The sequence below is a fragment of the Monodelphis domestica genome, chromosome 4, assembly GCF_027887165.1.
Source record: "Monodelphis domestica isolate mMonDom1 chromosome 4, mMonDom1.pri, whole genome shotgun sequence".
NCBI lineage: Eukaryota > Metazoa > Chordata > Mammalia > Didelphimorphia > Didelphidae > Monodelphis > Monodelphis domestica.
In genome coordinates, this window is record NC_077230.1 from 317,794,205 (window position 1) to 317,813,567 (window position 19,363).

At 36.5% G+C, this 19,363-nt stretch overlaps 1 protein-coding gene across 2 annotated transcripts in view; it reads right to left on the bottom strand.

Moving 5' to 3' along the window:
• RNASEH2B (ribonuclease H2 subunit B) overlaps window positions 1-19,363 on the bottom strand; it is a 97,192-nt gene that overhangs the window by 12,825 nt on the left and 65,004 nt on the right. The window contains exons 8-11 of one of the 2 annotated variants that reach the window (XM_016421929.2): window positions 15,142-15,223; window positions 12,737-12,779; window positions 6,751-6,831; window positions 4,454-4,833 (exon numbers count right to left, since the gene is read on the bottom strand). In XM_016421929.2, the coding sequence (XP_016277415.1) occupies window positions 4,726-4,833; window positions 6,751-6,831; window positions 12,737-12,779; window positions 15,142-15,223 (314 nt within the window). In that variant the 3' untranslated portion in view covers window positions 4,454-4,725. Of the gene's footprint in view, window positions 1-4,453; window positions 4,834-6,750; window positions 6,832-12,736; window positions 12,780-15,141; window positions 15,224-19,363 lie in introns of those variants that run through there. The other variant, XM_016421930.2, reaches the window with a different exon arrangement.

Below are 19,363 nucleotides of genomic sequence, written 5' to 3' on the forward strand. Positions count from 1 at the left end.
GATAAGCCACTTGTAAGTAGAAAGACCTGAATTAAAGTCTTGCCTCTAAGAAATAATAACAAATTTTATATAGCATTTATCATGTGCTAGGCATTGTGCTAAGCAATTTATAATTATCTCACTTGATTCTCACAATAACACTGGGAGGAAGATGCTATTATTATCTATTTTACAGATGAGAAAATGGAGGCAAACAAGTTAAGTGACTAGCCCAAAGTCACCTACCTAGAAAATATCTGAAGGCAGATTTAAAATATTGCTGTGTAACTCTGACTTGAACTTTTAGTATTCTAGGCAGCTCTCTAATTCTTTCAGTTTCAGGAAAGCTAATGTCTGGCTTTGGCAAAGGGAATATCTTCATCCAGAAATTCCCTGAACCATGAAAATAATCAGGTCTTGTCCTTATCCCCATGCTATCTTCATAGAGGAATAATTCCAAGAAAATTACATATCTTATCCTTATCTCTATGCTATCTTCATAGAAGAATTCCAATAAGGAGGAAAAGTGGGAATTGTCTAAAGAGTCCAATGCAAATGAACTAAGAATCTATCCTCAGATTATAAGACATAAAAAAGAGCAGGCAACTGAGTATAAATTTTTTTAAAAAGCATGTCTACTACTATAAAAATGGTGTCAAAAGAACCAAAAATTCAAATGGGCTGAGATTGAAAAGGAAGACTAAAGGCAAACAAAAAGGCTTTTGGGTTGCATAATGAGGAAATGGCAACTAACAAGATAGAGAAGGCAGAAATGATCAATTCTCATTTTCCTTGTCTTTTTGGCTTCAAAGTACAAAACAAAAATAGCTAATAAATAAAATAGCTAATAAAATAAAAAAGGCAGTAAGCTAGTATAGTGTTGCCCTTGAGGCATTCAAATCATACCAGGGTAAGATGAAAGACATATCTTAGTATTGAAAAAAAAAATGGCAGACCTGATTGTAAAGCATCATCATCAAGAAAAAAATTACCAAAGGACTGAAATGGATAAATGTCCCAAAGAAAAAGAAAGACAATGGAATCTACAATTCACAGGCCAGTTATTTGAACTTCTGCTGGCTAAACTCAAGACCACTATTAAAGAGTTGGCTGAAAGAAAGCATTATTTCCAAAGAACCAAGCACAGCTTTAACAAGAGTAAGTTATGCCAGGCTAATTTCCTCTTCTAATAGATTTATAAAGCTAGAGGATCTCGCGAATGCTGTAGGTAGTTTATTTTGATATTATTAACATTCAATAAAGTACCTCATTCTGGTCTTATAGGAAAAAGAAAAAGATGAAGGTCAAATAATAGTGCACCTGGATGGACCGAATGGAAAGTCTCAAAACGTAGTCATCAGTGGTTTCATGTAAACTTAGAAGGAATTTCCACTGGAATGTCCTAGAGACATGTGACTTGGTGGTCTTGTAATATGGTGACCTCATTAACTCTTGGGGTTTAATTATCATCTATGCTGTCAATTCTCAAATCTATTTATCCAATCCTAAATTCTGCTCACCTCCAATCTAGAATTTCCAATTGCCTTTCAGACACCTTAAACTGGACATTTAGAGGACATCTTAAACTCAACATGTCAAAAATGAATTGTCTTCCCCCTTAAACCTTCTCCCTGCCCCAACTTTCCTGTTACTCTAAAAGGCACTGCTCTCTTCCAGTCCTCCAGGCTCACAACTTAGGTGTTATCCTCAACTTTTCTCTATCTCTCATCTCCCATGTCCAATTTATTACCAAACCTGTTGATTTCAACTTAGCAAGATCTCTCAAATATACTATTTTCTCCTCTGATATTGTAGATCATCCCATGATGCAGACCCTCATTTCCTCACACATGAACTACTGCAATAAACTGCTGGTGGCTCTACCTGCCTCAAGTCTCTCCCCACTCTAGTCCATTCTCCATTCAGATGAGGTGGTTTTCCTAAAATGCAGATGCAATCATGTATGTCTGTCTGTCTCTCTCACACACCCCACTCAGTAAACTCCCTGTTTTTTTTTTCATTTTTATGTCTTTCATTTCTGTCTTAGACCAGTGCCTAGTAAGTCGGAGGTGTTTGATAAATATTTATTGGCAGTGATTGATTGACACTTCCAAGATCAAATACAAAATCCCATTGGGCTCTCAAAGCCCTTCACACCCTATTCTCCCCTCACACCCTTTCTAGTCTTCTTATATCTTTCCCCCTCCAAAGCCAAACTAGATCTTTAATCCAGTCACACTGGCCTCCTGACTGTTCTATGAACAAGCCATCCCATCTCTAAAACTCTGGACATTTTCTCTGGCCATCTCCCATGCATAGATTGCCCTCCCTTATCTTTGCTTCCTGACTCAGCTTCCTTCAAAATCCAGCTAAAATTTTACCTTCAACAGAAAGGTTTTCCCAATTCTTTTTATCCTACTGTTAATTATGTCTTATGGCTTGTTGGTACATAGTTAGTTTTCTCTTATAGTCTCCTCCATTGTAGTGTGAGCTCCCAAAGAGCAAAGACTGTCTTGCCTTTCTCTCCCCAGCCCTTTGCGCAGTGCCTGGTACATAGTAGGAATTTAATAAATGCTTACTGACTGAAGGTTGGTTTACTTTTTATTTATAATCTCACTATGAGTCAATAGTCTGGAAAAGTGGCCAAAACAAACAGATACATTTGGAGCTGCATTGATAGACATAGCATCTCTAGGAATAAATCATGTGATCAGTTCTGAACGTTGGAACTTTGGAAGAACATGGACAAATCAAGACAACAAGCATTTATTAAGCATCAATTGTGCTTGGCATTGTGCTAGTGCTGAGTATACCAAGAAGAGAAGAAACAAAAATCTCTGCTCTCAAGAAGTTCATCTTGTGGGAGAGGCAATATGCCAGCAACTATGTACAAGCAAAAATATGGAAGACAACACAAACAAGAGCTAGCACTTATTTGGGCTTTAAGGTTTGCCCAGTGCCTTGCAAATATTATCTCATTTTATCTACACAACAATACCAGGAGGTAGTGCTAATATGATTCCCATGTTACACATAAGAAAACTGAGGTCTACAAGAGGTTAAGTGACTTGCTCAAGATCATACAGCAAAGTAATTATTCAAGGTCAGATTTGAACTCTGGTCTTCCTAACTCTATAGGCCCAATGCTCTACCTGGTGCCCCTACCTAACAGCCTCTATAAATGGGAGATAATCACTAGGGAAGTCGTAGGCAATGACGGGGATCAGTCCAAGTTAGGGAGAATAAAGGAGGACAACCAGAACAAGAGTTCCTGAGTCTGTTCTGTATAAAGATGAAGGACCTGGGCATTTTCAGCCTGGAGAAGCTTTGGTGTTAGGGGAAAAAGAATGACAATAGTCTTCAAACATTTGAAATGCTTGCAATTAGATGGAAGAGGGCAGAAGAAGGAGCAAGAAGGAACTGCAGACAGATAAATAAGTTTGATGTTGTGAGGAGAAACTAGAACTATCCTAAAGCAGAACAAACTGCCTTAGGAGAGCAGGGATTTCTCGACAGAAGTTTTCAAATAAAAGCAGGATTATCATTTATTTGGTGTGTTGTAGGAAGAATTCCATTTCTTCCCCCTCGTTTTTTAATGGTTTGGGCTAGGGAGCTGATGTCCTTTCCAAATCTGAAATTCTTTGATTCTACCATGTTGGTCTTCATATTAACTATAACAATGAAGGGAGAGGAGGTTCTAAACCGTTTTCACAAACATTTATAATGCCTTTGTCTTGGGCTTCAATAGGATTCTACTTACTACATGGTTCAATAAGCGGAACATACTCAGATTATCCATCTCCCTCAGAACATATGAGCAACAAGAGGCAAGGCAGAGATCAAAATATGTGAACCTTAATGACCCATCTCCTGCTCCTTGCAGAGAACCAACTTTAATCCTGGTTCTGCCTTTAATTACCCAACTTGGTGGCCTCTGGATTTTCCCTCATCTGTACTCCTTACCTTACCTTAAGACTTATATTTTTCTACTGAGTCTCATTCTTACTTCCCACATCACATCAGTGGTCTCTGTTTTTAGTCCTAACAACCATCTGTTTCCAAGCTTTCGTGCTCCATTTCTCACCAAACACAAATGGACCTGCTTTAAAAACATATGGAGGAAAAGGGCTTGCCAGGAAGGGGGCATCCTCTCCTGATTGCCCCCAGATTCCCCACTGAGGGGGCAGTGAGGCCATAAATGCCTAGTTAATTTAACACCTTTGGGATTTGGTTAATTTCTCTCAAGAAGACCATGAAAATCATATTGTTATACTCACAATTCATCAAAATTCTATAAAGAACCAGTCATTCATTCAAATGTTTGTAGTATATGTGTTTACTGAAGAAACTGTATGGGTGTACATTAATTCTATTCACTTGATTACTTTTCTTCTTGCCAACCAACTGCCCCTAACTCCCATTTCCCTTACCCAACACTCAAAAAGGGGAAGGGTATAAAATACAAACCACTGGCTGTGATTTTCTGAAAAGCTTTAGTTTTATTTTTTTGTCAAACATGGTCCTCTGGTTACAAAAAGCCTGTAAAACATATACCCTTTTTTTGTGTGTTCTGGAACATAGAAATCTCCCACATACAATTTTGCTGAATCAAAAATTAAATTATCACTCTAATATTTCTTTTGAGATATTTTATCTTATTTTATTGGGGATTAGTACATGGGGCAGGATTCTATATAAAAACATCAAAAATAAGTCCATCTAGATTTTTTAAAGGCTTTTATATCCTTATTTTGATGCTTTCGCTTTTGAGCCAAAAAAGGTGGAAATACTTCTCATTCCACTCTTGTCAACTTTAGCCAGAGCCTTCTGAGCTGCCGTCATTTTGCTATTTGTCTGTTAATAAAAATGAGAGGGAGAAATTGGGTCAGTAAAGCTCTAAGACAGTTCCTTTGAAAATCCTACGTGCAAACCACAGAATGTTACACACATCTCAAGGTCTATTACTGGGAATTATAGCCTTCGTGGCTACATGCTTCATAAGGGTGTGATTACTCAACAAAAACTAGTTTTGAATTCTATTCAGAACTCAGATCTGAGAAACAGAGAACATTCTAAAAAGAGCCAGAAGGCAAAACCGTCTCCTTCTGTTAGAATGGAAGATTGCAGCCAATGGCTTACTTTGGGAGAATCATTCTTGAGGGTACATTAAGGGCAATGATGTAGACAATGGAACTGACACATGCAGCAGCTCAATCTCCCAGTGATTCAACACTCTGTGCTGCCAGTGGACTGAATTACAGCCTTGTCTTACAGATGATGAATAATTCACACTCATTTACCATTTGATTTTATTCTTAAACTCTATGGGAAACTTAAAAGGAGGAGATGATAATGTTAAAAAAAATGACCAGCATCTGCAAAGCATCATGGGATGAGGGTGATGGTTTCCTTAATTTTTTTTTTTTGTAAGGAAGAGGGAAGCTGTAAAAAAGAGGTGCTTTGTAAACTGTATTTTCAAAAGCTAATGTCTAACAATCCTGAAATTTAAGTTTCTGTGTTTTCTTGTCCCCTACAGAACCAACAGAAGGCAAATAGCAGTCAATTGTTTATTTCAATGCTTCAAGGGAAAAGAACGCTGAGGCACCACAAAGACACAGTCCATATGACTGAAAAGTGTAAAAAATAAAATCATTGTTGAAGCATTTTTAAGAGATTATGTAATAGAATATATGATCTCAAAGTTTCCTTTCTAAGTTTTGTCCTTTATTCAAAGGCAACAAAACAAACAAGAACAGCAACAAAAAAGGATGGTGAAAAACACGACATTCCAATTTGCCTCAAGCATTTAATTGGCATGCCATCTTCCTTTGCCTCAGTTCTTCTAATCCAGAGTTTGATAGGAAGTACAAAGAACAGGGGACTCATTTTTCCCAACAACATCTTAATTAAGCATAAGACTTAGACTGATGTTTAGTTAGTCCCCTGTGACTAACTGCCACGTGCTTCACAAAGTGGAAACAACTTGAATTTGACAAAAAGAAAAAAAAAATCATAACCATAAAGAATTGAAGAACATTCAAGAATGCAGCAGTCCCTTCACTGAGGGGCTTTGAAAGAAATATACTAATAACTCTTAGAGGTGAGAATGGATGGCAAAATGACCTCTGATGTTCTCTTTAGAGCTGAGGTATCAAACTCAAGGAGTGCAGAGGAACCAGATTAAAATGTAATTGGGAAATGTTTTTCAAAATAAATAAAAAATACAATTCAACACAGATAATGTTAATTGGTGATTTTCTGTGTTGACACTGTTATCTAAAGCAAGGAGTCTATGAATAAAAAGAAAAAGGAAAGTTAAGGCAGCTTTATTTATACTTTTCTTTGAACCTCAACGCCTCAATTTGCCATTGGACACCATCTTAACTTACTTCAATGGGGGCATGCTTTGATGGCATCTGTGAGGGTATTCTCTCTACCACTCAGGCTGAAAACTCTCCGAGTCAATATGCATGAGCCACCATGGCCAAATAAATCTAAAATAAATAAATTTACATATCCTTTGATGGCCATGCAAGCTGCTCAGAATAGAGCTAATCTGATCAGGGACAACAGGCTTCCCAGCTCAATAACACCTGCTGGGGCCTAACTCTAAAGGTAGAGCTTTTGAAAGCTGAGGGTCCCCTCTTTGCCCCAGTGAGTTTCTGGAGAAATGACTTGTTTTCCATAGTCAGAGATTTAAAGACATGTGGATAAACATCCCCCAGAAAAGAGGGATCGGCTGAGTAACCACAGTGCTCTGGGGACACATACCTTTTTGGTCTTCAGATCTACACTGTTAAACTTAGTGTAGTCTTCCTCTGCTTCTACAGGACCACCTGATGACTTCCTTTTCTGAAATGTCAGAATGATGAAGTGGTGTCATTGTCAAATGTCACCATGGTTCAAGGTAAACTGTTGTCCAAGTCCAGAGTCCCCTGCTTCATTGCTCCCTCCTAAGGTGGCCCAACCATGCCAACTAGACAAGTACCAACTCACAGGTTAGGCTCTGGCCATCTAACAATGCAACATCAATTCTCAAAGCACTGACTTCTGGCCTTGGGGATATCATGGCACATCATCTACCCTATATCACTGAAGTAAATGCCAGGCTAAGAAGGATGCTCATGTTTCCATGAGGATGGCATATGCCCAGTCTTTGGTGATAGTGACTGATACACTGTCCTTTTAATGTTGTTGAGTCACTTTCCAGTCACGTCCAAATCTTTGTGACCCCTTTTGGGGTTTTCTTGGTGAAGACACTGGAGTGGTTTTGCCATTGCCTTCTCTAATTCATTTTACATATGAAGAAACCGAGGCAAACAGGGTTAAGTGACATGGCCAGGGTTTGAGCCTGGATTTGAACTCAGGAAGACTCTGGACCCAGCATTCTATCCACTGTACCACCTAACTGTCCCCTTAGTACTTATGGACTCTAATAATATACCTGAAACTGGCTTTGTTTTTAAACTTGCTTTAAAAAAACAAATCTTTTTTTTTAATCCTCTTTACTTCCAAATATATTCTTCCCCTTATTCCTCCAATGAGTACTGTCCCTTATAACAAAAGAAAAGAGACACAAAAAGCAGCAATACAAAACTAAGTGGCATCAATTGTCTGACAGTATATATGGTGTTAAACGCCCATGGACCTTCCCTCTCCCTAGCCTCTTTTCTTTAAAGTTATGCTTGGTAATAAATACAGTTTTAAAGTCATTGTCTGTTGATTGCCTCACTTTATCCACATCAGAACAACTTTATGAGGTGGCTCAGAACTTTATGTTAAAAATAGGGAAATTGAGGTGTGAATAGCCTAGGTGATTGCTCATGGTAATATTAGAATTATAGCCACAACTGTTTTTCTCAACAACCATTTCCCATCAGACCACACTGACAGCAGAGTCAAATATTTTAAAGAGCTTAATATTTATGCTTCTAACACTGATCTTGTGCCCAAGTAAAAATGGACATCTCCAGAGTGGTCTCACATTTCCATGAAGCTAAACAAATAGAGGCAACACTAAACATAGAAGATGCATCCCTTAGAGAAGAGACGTTGCAAGGAGTAGAGGTCCCTAAAAACTAGATTCTAAAACAAAAAAGGAAAGAAATAGACTCCACAAAGAAGAAATCTGTGCACAGCATTCATGTTCTTCTAGAAACAAGAGTGTTTATCTTGGAGTTGTCTTTAATTTGCTCTCTGACGATGGCCCATTTCCAAGCCTCTGATTTCTACATTTTTTGAGAGGCGAGGTTTATGATGGTTTGTAACTCATGGATAAAAGTGGCTACCTTAATGTAGAACTCAGAGGAGACTAAAAACTGTGCTCCTCTTTTAATACTTCTCTTTTAAAAATATGAATATGCTATTAACATTTTATAATGTAGTATGATTATATTATAATAATGAGTATTGGTATATTGATTATAATGAATAATTATATTAGTAATTTATTATTCTTATACTTGGAAACTTAAAGAAAAAAATCTTCTTGTTTCCTGGTATATTCTGGTAAACAAATTTCATAAAATTGAACAACAATCTTAAAAAAATTTGGAAAGGTATATGTACCTCTTTGGGTCCAAAGACCAGGTTATTTGGCAGGTGGGGAGGGGAATATTAGGTTTTAAAATTTTAATTCCCAGATAGCTTTGAGGTCCAGAAGATTAATGCAGATAAGAGGCTTTCCTGGGAAGAACCCCCACATGGTAATTCAACAAAAAGGTTAAAAGCTGCATCTTCAGATTTGAATTAAAAAAAAAAAAAAACCCAGTCTATGAGGATGTTTAAAGTGATTTTCCTGTTAAGGTGGTAAAATGTTTTAAATCTGACATCACAACTCCTTATATCATATTTTCCTTTTAAAAGGTTTATTCCATAGTAAATAGAGAGGATCCAAAAGGAAAACCATTTGCTTTGAATATGAAATTCTTCATAAGATGATGACTGGCTTGTTTAGATGGGCTCTAGGATCGACATCATATTGCTATAATTATTTATATTAAAGAAAAACATTGTGAGCTCCTTGGACAGGTCTGGTCTCTAACTGCTCTTGGTGCAGTAGTTAGCATAGTTTGTGTATATATTAAGCAAACCACAATTGCTACATATATAGAGAGAGAGACTTTTAGCTGTAAAAAAAGTCATCATGAGAATAGGAAATGTATTTTGTTTTGTTTTTATTATAGTGGACAGAGTATAGACTCAAACATTTATTAAGGAACTACAGCAAGATACTGTGCTCAGGGCTAGAAATAAAGTAGGAAAAAATGAGCAGTGCTTATCTTTAAGGAATTTATAGTGTAAGGGAATATAATATGGAAAAAGAAAAATAATAAATTAAATAAAAATAAAATAAAAGTAAAAAGATAATTTGTGGAAGGAAAGAGCACAGACTAGGAGGATTAGAAAAGCCTTCAAAGAGGAGTGAGTGCTTCAACTAAGCCTTAAAGGAAGATCCGATTCAAAAAGGTAGAAGTGAAAGAGAATGTTGTCCAGAGACTAGGGTGATGGGCAGTCTACAGAAAAGTGGAAGATGGAATTCTGTTCTCAGAAGAGGTCATTTTGGCTAGGAGTAATTGAGGGGCTAACACAAGATTAGGGTTTGAAATGAGATTCGTTTTGATTAAGGCAAGAGAGAAAGGGACTTTCAGGTTGAGGGCAGGGTGTACATGAACTAGTAATTATTATCATTAAGATTTCAGAGTGGGATTGGCGGGGAGGCAGGATGAAGGCACAAAACAGGGATGATGGACTGGGGCAGCAGGGAGAAGAAGTGGTAAGGATGAAGCCTAGGTTTAGGTAGACTGCGGCAAAGGAAGAAATGGAGAGACAGTAAATTATGATCAGACAAATTATTCAGAAAGAAGAAAGAAGGAGAATGGTTAAAACAGGCACTTCTCCAGGTGAAACACTGTAAACAGGAGCGTCCATTCGCACATTCCATGTGCTGGAATCAGATTTAATATTTTTATAAATGATTCCCAAAAGATATGCATGTGCTCCTAAGCTTCTATACAGATAGGAACATGAACTTATATGGCTTTTACCTGTGCTTTATCACTGAAAGTCCTTATAATATACCAATATCTTGGGGCAATACAAACCAATGTTTTACAGTGGCCTCAAAGGTCATTATGACATTAAGCACCATTCGGAGTAATGTTAGAGATAAGAAGAAAACACTCCCTTATCCCTGAATGAAACAACAGTGTGGCCAATACGTTTTTCATCTCTGGTTACTGGACCATAAGAAAGCTATAACAGGGCAGCTAAGATGACCAAAATGAAGGGGAATAGCCAAGGACAAACAAAATAGCAACTTGGCAATCTTCAGTTTTGGAAGATGGAATCTCAGAGGGCATAAAAACAGAAGTTTCTAAGAGCAAAATTATAACTACAGAGATATATGCTGGAAAACTAGAACCTGAAGAGACAGCTTGAAAATGGTAAATTGAGGACAAATGAAAAATACTTCCACAGAAAATAGTGAATTCATGGATGGAACTCAATATCCAGAATGTGAAAAAAAGATTAAAAAACATTTTTAAAATAAGTGCTCATGCTTTTTTTTAATATTTCCTCATAAAGATCTCATTTTCAAGATAAATTAGGAAATTATTCAAAGTTATAGGACTGAGAGTCATTCCCTAAAGATAAATGATCAAAGGATATGTACAGGCAAAGTTAAAAGGAAGAAATTCAAGCTAACAATCATATGAAAACATTTTCTAAGTCTAATAATTAGACTGATATAAAGTAAAGCACTTTGAGGTTTCCCCTCAGACCTATCAGACTGGCAAAGATGACAAAAGAGTAAAATGACAGGAGCAATGGGAAAACAGGTACTCTAGGAAATGATTGGTGGAGCTATGAACTAGTCCAGCTGTCCTGGAAGGCAGTTTGGATCTCTGCCCAGAAAGTTATCAAACTGTGCATACCTTTTGACCCTTTACCCCAAAAGAAATCAAAGAAAGAGGGAAAAGATCTATATATACAAAAATATTTATAGCAGCTCTTTTTGTAGTGGCCAAAAATTGGAAACTAATGTCATATGTTCCAGCTGGGGAATAGTTCAAGAAATTGTGGCATATGAATAAAATGGAATATTACTATGTCATAAGAAATAATGAAATGGACAACTTTAGATGAACCTGGGAAGACTTTTATAAACTGATATCAGTCTTTATAACACTACAGAGAAAAACTACTTCAAAAGACTTTAGAACTCTAAAAAAGCAATGATGATAAACCAGGAATCCAAAAGAACAACAAAACATGCTTCTCATGAACTGAAAATGCAGAAAGAGGTGTACATTTCTAAATATGGCATATGTGAGAATTTGTTTTGGTGAAGTATATATAGGGATTTATTTTTTGTTTCTAATTTGCTTAATAGGGAAGGGATAATGGGAGGAACAAATTAATTTTAAAATGCTTGTTACTGAACAATTTTTACATAAGGAAAAATGCATTTTTTGACAAATATATTTTGACAAATTCCAGTATATTCTGTAGAAAATTAAGAATGAAAATTGTGATTATGTTTGAGTGCAGGGACCTCCATAACCCTTCTGAGTTAACATTAGTTACTGGTAAAGTTACTAGTTGCTGTCAAAGACCAAATATCAAGCTAGAGAAACCTCAAGTCTTTCCGGTATGGAAATTTTTATGATCTTACTCTGCTGACTCTGTCCTTTCAGAATCATTCTTCACATGCCTAAGAGATGTCCTACTGCTACTTTAACAACTTCTAGAGGATGGATTAGTACCATTGCTGATGAAGCATGTTAATCAGACTTTTTTTTTATTAAATGTCACATTAACTACTTTTATATCCCAAAAGCTAGAGTCCGGAAAGCACTCGCTAATTCCAACCTAGACGGTATATGGTTGCATTTGGAAGGGTAAAGGAAATACTATTTGAAATCCATGACACATCCTTTATTCCCTCTCAAGAGATCCATTATTGGAAGGGGCTATAGCCAAGCTCCAAGAAAATGGTACCGACGACGACAAGCTGGAGTGTTTATTTCCCTGTGTCTGAGTTGCGTACTTCTCTGAGCCCCCAGTGTTGCCTGTGTGTGGCCATGTTTAAAGATCAGGTGTTGTTTACGGCTAGATTCTCTGAGCCTCCAGATCTGGGAGGCAGATACAAGTCGTAACCCATGCTGTGGAGCAGCTGTGGGTGGCGGTTTGTAGACTGTTTGGACTAGAAAAACTTTTCCTAATAACAGATGAAAACTCTACACAAATTTCCTCAATCATTTAAAATAAAGAAAAATGTGGTCATTATTCCTGTACAAATGGTTCATTGTGTTGGAAAATCCATACTCTGGTTGTTCATGTTCTGGTGTCAATGAGATGTAAATCAAATGAGTTTCAACTTATATGGACTGAGTATTTCTTGTAACCGATAATGCAGAACATTGAAGCAAGCTTGCCAAAGGGCTTTTTTTTCCTTCCCCTTAATTTCACCTCTGGGTTAGTCTTGTATAGTTATCCTGCTACATTAGCTATAGTGACATTTTATATACCACCCTGGGAGTAGCTTAAGTGCTTCCCCTTTACCAAAGCTAAAGGCATTTTCAAAATTCTTATGAACAGTAGGCAGAATGTAATCCATATCCCATACAGACCCACACCGTGTGTGGTGGGTGTAGTATGCATAAAATTGTACATAAGCAATGTTTAATCTCATGTGATAAAAGCTTAATATTTTTCCAAGCCCCCCAAAGATACATTAGTCACAGCTTCTTACCTTTAATGGAGGCTCAGGCAATGGAGCAGAAAGTTCTGGAAGCCTAAGAAAACAAGAGATCTTTGTCACGGATCTTTACCCACAATCAAATGGAGGGGCCAGGCGAATGCAGGGCTCTGCTTCCATTTTCATGATTCACCTTGAAATCTCTGCTGACCTTAATAAGCAATCAGCTCCAGATAGGAAAGAGAGAGTTCTTTCTAGGGCTAAATCTATAAAACATACGAGTGCCTATAAGAATGTGAGCAATTATTAGGATTGTAGATTTAAGGGATCCTTGTAAGATCATCTTCTCCAACACCCTCATTTTACAAATGAAGAAACAGAGGCCCAGAAAAATGAAGAGCCTCAACTAAAGCCATATAGGTAGCAAGTGGAAGACCTATGATTCCAAACCTTATAGGCTTTGTGTGGTCACATGCTGTTTCCATGATCCTCTTGGTACCAATGACACCAAACATTTTTAAACTTTGATAGAGCCATGGGTACTCCCTCCCTAGGTGGAGATCCCAGAGTCAACATCGAGGCCAGAGGAGAGATCATGGCGCCTGTGAGTCTCTGACACCCATAGAAATGGACAAGTCAACCAGTGGCCTTTATTATAGGTTTATATAGTAACTGTTAGAGAGAAGTTGAGGATTGTAACAGACTGAAAAAGATACTGGGATCATTGTGTTTGCCCTCAAACTACCTTGTATTTTACTACTCTGTACTTATTCCTTTCATATTTATTCTGTGTGTGTGTGTGTGTGTGTGTGTGTGTGTGTGTGTGTGCGCCTATGGATGCACTTGGCTTCCTCTTTTAGAGTGTAGGCATTGTTTCACTTATTGTATCCGTATTCCTCTCGCTTAGCTAGGGATATTATTATTATCTAAAGAGACAATAAAGGCATGGAAAAAAATTAAAACACTTTCCAATGAATGTGCCAGCAAGCACAGATAAGTACATAGAAGGATTTTATTCTATCTCTAGTACTAAGGGAGGATCATGCTTCATAGCTCTGTGACTTTTCAATTGTTTAATTTATTGTCTTTGTATCCCCAGAACTTAGTAGTACATAGTGGATGCTTAATAAATGCTTTTTGTTTTTTTTTTCTGTGCTACAACATAATAAGAAATATGTATACACATTATTATAAACACACAAGGAATATGATCTGAATTGTAGCATGATGACCCTGTAGCTAGAGGAGGAACTTTATAATGTATTTTCAATGGTTATTGGATATATGTGTTGAGGGATAAAAAAAATAAAGTAATCAGCAATGATGAATTCATTTGTCCCAGAAAAGAAGATATGAACAATTGCAGTCGGTCTCTTGGGTCCATCAACCAATGGCCATCTCAATATAGATTTAAGAGAGAAAACTGTTTTAACTTTCCATAAAATATCAAAATAGGAATCCTTCCCTTTTAGCTTCTTATCTTCATTGGGTAAAGCTTTACTCCCAAACACTAAGTCAAGAACGTTATATGTTAGAAAGGAAGGTTCTGGTGGTGGGGTTGGAGTTGGGGAAGAAGTAAAAGTGGTATTTTTTAAAATGTTGAAAAGATCAGTAAAAGCCAAAATTGAAAAAAGAGATTAAAAATAAAATAAAATTCAAAAGCATCTATTTAAAGAATCCTTACTACCTAGCACAAAGTAATAATTCAAACATTGGAGGGATGCACACATATAAAACGGGCATACATACATACTCAAATATATAATATACAATAGTACACAAACATACAATAACAAATAATAGCATATCTATATAAACATAATAGTAGCAACGGTCCTCATGAATATGTAGAGATTTAAGTTTTACTATACATTTTCCTCACAAACCTGTGAGGAAAGGAGTGCAGGCATTAGAACTCACATTTTATGGATAAGGGAACTGAGGATCAAAGGACTAAGGAGTAACTTGCCCATTGTCCCAAGTGTTGGCTGACATCTGAACATCACTCCCCTGCCCAAACTCAGCATATTTTCCCCCATAACAGGATGGCTTTTTATTTCATAAAGAAACTTACTGGAACCTTTAAATATAATGGTTTTTTTTCCCCCTAAATAGTCCACAGCTAGATTTTTTTCACCTTTGTGAATTATGATGCAAATCTATTGGGTATCTCTGAAACACATAATTTGAGGATAAAAATAAATGTAATGCATTTATCTTCCTATTTCATCCTTTGTTATGAAGTACTTTTGGTATCTAGAATCTTAAAACTATTAAAAACCACAAAAACAGCCTCCATACTGATATGAAATAAGTGGAAATTCCATTATCAAAAATTAGCATCTGATAAGCAATACCTTTTAGATAGACTTTTTTTCTTGGCTAACAAGAGACAGTATACTTCTTTAGCATAAAGAGGTAGTACACTTCCTTAGTATAACTAAGCATGAGATACTTACTTTAAGTATTTAGCTAAGTCTTCACTTAATTCCTTAGGTATATATTCGGCTATTAGGCCATAAGCATAACGGATGTAATCCTCTAAAAGAAAATGAAATTAAGGCTGTAAATAAGAAGAAAAAAAGAACCAATCCATTACCTAAGAATCATTTTATAACTGAGATCCTTGCACATTGTAGCTTTAATAGTATGAAATAACCAGTTTTATATGCAAAGATTTTTTTCCCTTAGCTTAGTAGTTCTGGTTATTTCTCTTCCAACATAATATTTATAATGAAATCTACTATAACTAGGGTAATCATTTAGAGAACTGAAATAATCTACAGACTATGTCCTTGAAAAGGTATTTGCTTTAAGAGGATATTTAATGTTATGTGTCTTTTCTGTGGAACTAATAAAATTTGTATTTTTTTAAAGTAAAAGGCTAACTCAACAGAATGTATAATCATTAATCCTAAAGCATCTGGATCTTACAGTTATTTGGCAAATGCTTCAGGGCTAAAATATGGTTCTGGCATTAGCTGGAAACAGTTAGATAAGACCAGGAATCCATTTCGGAGCCTTATTCTTAATGTCAGTATTTCATATAAAGTACCAGAGTATAACTAAACATCATTAGTAAGGCAGGATAATCATATGGGGGAAGAAATTGTTCAAAGTCATTTTCAGAGTTGAGAACTTCTGTTGTTAGAATTATCTCCATCTCTCTTCCTATCATTGCTTATAAACATGCAAATACTTGATCCCATCAAAATGAATATTCCCTCTAATATAGGACTTACAGAATGGAACTCACCTCTGCCTGCTGAACTTGTCTGACTCCTATTTATGTCCTACCACAAATCTGCCACTGAGGTGTCCGTCTATGGGGCTAGAGGTCCTTCCTCATTGACACTCTTCCTGACATCAGAAGGGTACCAGAGGAGTAACCTGGCCTTCTACCTGTGATCCCTTGCTCCCTTCCCCCACATTTGGTTACTTTTTTTTTATGTTCTATCACTCTGGCCCTGTTTTGTTATACACTCCACCCTCCTCATAATCACACCAACTTTCTTCATTGTCCTCTGAGTGACACTCATTTTTTATTCTTTGGAAACCCTGATATTCCTTGACTAGTGATCATATCAAAATTATGTGTATGAAAAAAATAGGTCATTTGTAGGTGTAGGTAGGCTTTTGTTTTTGCGAGAAGTTTGTTATTACTAAGCTAACAATTTCCCAAAACAATTTAGCATACCCTCTTGTTTCTAGTTCAATTCTAGGCCCAATTTTTTGTCCACTGGCAGAATCTATCCAGTATATATGATGTAAGGACTCTACTTTCCTTACTCTTTGTATCTCTGGCACTTATCAGAGTGGCTGGCACCTAGTAAGGATTTGATAAATGCTCATCTACTTGTCAGTTTTCTTTTTCCCTTCCATGGATAGTTGGGCTTGCCTTAAAGATAGTGACCCAAGTTGTGCCTCAGCATTAGCCGAGATGATTAATAAGGCTTTATGCCAATTTGACCAGAAAAGCCCAACATGCACAATGGCACTAGTGTATAGCCTTCTTTAGAGCTGTGAAACCTGAACCACACTAAAGAGTAAATAGCTGGTTAAGATCAGTCACAATCCTGAAAAAGAGCCAGCAGAGGAAGGTAGTCAAAATGATGGTGTAACAAACACTATAACAATGATACTTTGATGAACTGTGAATTTTTGTAGTAGGAATAATTCCCTTATTAGTGTCAATTGTGATCCTTTAATAAATCATCCTGTGTGATTCCTATTTGTATCTTTTCTCAAAAATCTTCTGTGAGGGTCTAACAAATGCGCTTACATCCTTCCTTCTAAAACTTTTTAATATGTCATAGTAGCACTTGTATTGTCCATCTATTGTCTTTAATTGTTGTTACATGACCAGTCTGCCTCCTTTTTCAGTCCTGTCATAAATGTCCTGGAAAGTATTTCTATGTATAAAAGCTATCACTAGAAAAATGCTATAGTCCATTTGTTCTACTGCCCTCTGGGTTAGTTGTAAGTAAAATTTTTCTGAGATCACAGAGTTCTATGATTTGTAAACAAAGAATATCACCTAGACAACATTTATTTTGAAGAGAAAGGCCTTTAAAGCTTTTTTTGATTAGGATCAATAAAATAATAGTAATTTCTCAAGGATGATTCATCATGATCGTTTCCTCAATTCCATTACTGACATAGTTCACTGTCTTATCCACACCCATGCAAAATAGTATGACAATGGACTAATTCAGCAGACTATAGGCCTGGTATAAGTTGTAGTCTGAGCAATATGTACATATCATCTGTTTTAGTTTTCCCAGTGTGAATGGTCAAAAATGTTTCTCTTGCCCTGCTTTGGATTTCACGAATGAGATTTTGCAGTATTCTTGAATTCTATACGAAAAATATCTATGAAAAGGAACATTTGTAAAACCATCATTCATTTACAAATCTTCCCAAGACACTGGTAAAGTATCTGTCAATCTTCAGTAGATCAGCAACCTTGTGACTATAGTTATAAACTCATTGCTTTGTATAATTTTAATGCACATATGGGAGAAACTTTATCTGAAGTCTTCAAGACTTCATTTTCTTTAATTTTAAAAAATTAACAAACAAAACAGTAGCTTCTTACATTTTCTATGCTTCTCAACTATATGACTATAAATATTTGGCCTGCTATAGAAATCATTTGCAAAAGTCTGCTCATTCCCTTTTCACATTTTCCTTTAAGATTCCCTTAATGCACAGATCATCCTAATGCTTTATAGAGATGAGAAAGCAGGCACCTTGATCGGTAGCTAAGGTTTTCTTGCTCACTTATCATTTTAATGTGTGAGATTTCTTTTCTTTTTATAATCTCTGTTTCTTTTAGAGATCCTGAGAATTTATCTAAGTAGTTGTTAAACTGTGTCATCTCTAAGATATATTCCTTCTTTATGTATCTAGCCAGGCCTAGCCATTTGTCTGACTTTACCTTCTGACATTTTATTACTTCATATAATACACTAGCTACTGAGATGATAGCATCCAAATGTGATTCTATTATTGTAAATTATGTGGAGAGAAATATATACACACACTGGAAAATCTGTTCCACTTTGCATTTGTTTGTTTTCCTCCCATTTTCATCTATGAAATTTCACAAGATGTCCTGGTTTTTCCCTGCTCTGTTAGGCATTACTATTTATAACTTCTGTCATCCTTCCCTATAGTTTAGAAATGAGAGAGGCAAAGGATCCTAGATTTGGAGGTAGAATGGACAGTACAGGCCATCAAATCCCAGTCTTTCATTTTATAGTTGGAGAATCCAAGACTGAGGGAAGTTAAATTATTTGCTTGAAGTACATAAGTAACAAGCATTGGAAAAATGATTTTAACCCAGGTCCTCTGACCTCAGAGCCAGCACTTATAGTATACCACATAGCTGCTTAGCAGAGCCAAGATCTGAACTAAAGGCTCGTTGTATAATAGAGCATTGCCTCTGTTAGGCATCATGCCTCTACTTGGCAAGGTAATTAAATGATTTGGTTGAAATTATTTCAGGGTTCAAAAGATATTCTTCAATTAGAGCAATTAGCCTACATGAATTAAACGTTCTTAAGAAGTGATAAATTGATTAATGTCATCTCCCATTTTTCAAAGCAGAAACAGTTTTTGCCAAATTCTTCCTTTGGTCATGTTCAAATTGGATATATTTTGGCACAAAAGGCAGTTAGGTGGCACAATGAGAGATTGCTGGGCCTGGAGTCAGGAAGACTCCCCTTCTTGAGATCAAATCTGGCCTCAGACACATATTAGCTGTGTGACCCCAGGCAAGTCATTTTACCTTGTTTGCCTCCATTTACTCATCTGTCAAATGAACTAAAGAAGGAAATGGCAAACCACTCCAGTATCTCTGCCAAGAAAACCCCAACAGGGATCACAAAGAGTCAGACTGAAACAACTGAACAACAAAATATTATGGCATATAATGACTTAGCTTAGAGGATCTCATCAAGTTCTTCTTTCATCCTCACAAGTGTTGACATATAAATGGTCCATGTCATTGGGCTATTTAATCACAGATGTAGAGCTGGGAGGGACCTTGGAGGTCAAAAATTGAACCCTCTCATTTTACAGATGAGTAGATTAACTTGCCCAGGGTCACAGAGTTTCTAAGTGTCTGATACAGAATTTGAACTCGTCTCCCTCATTTCCAAGTCCAGTGCTCTTTCC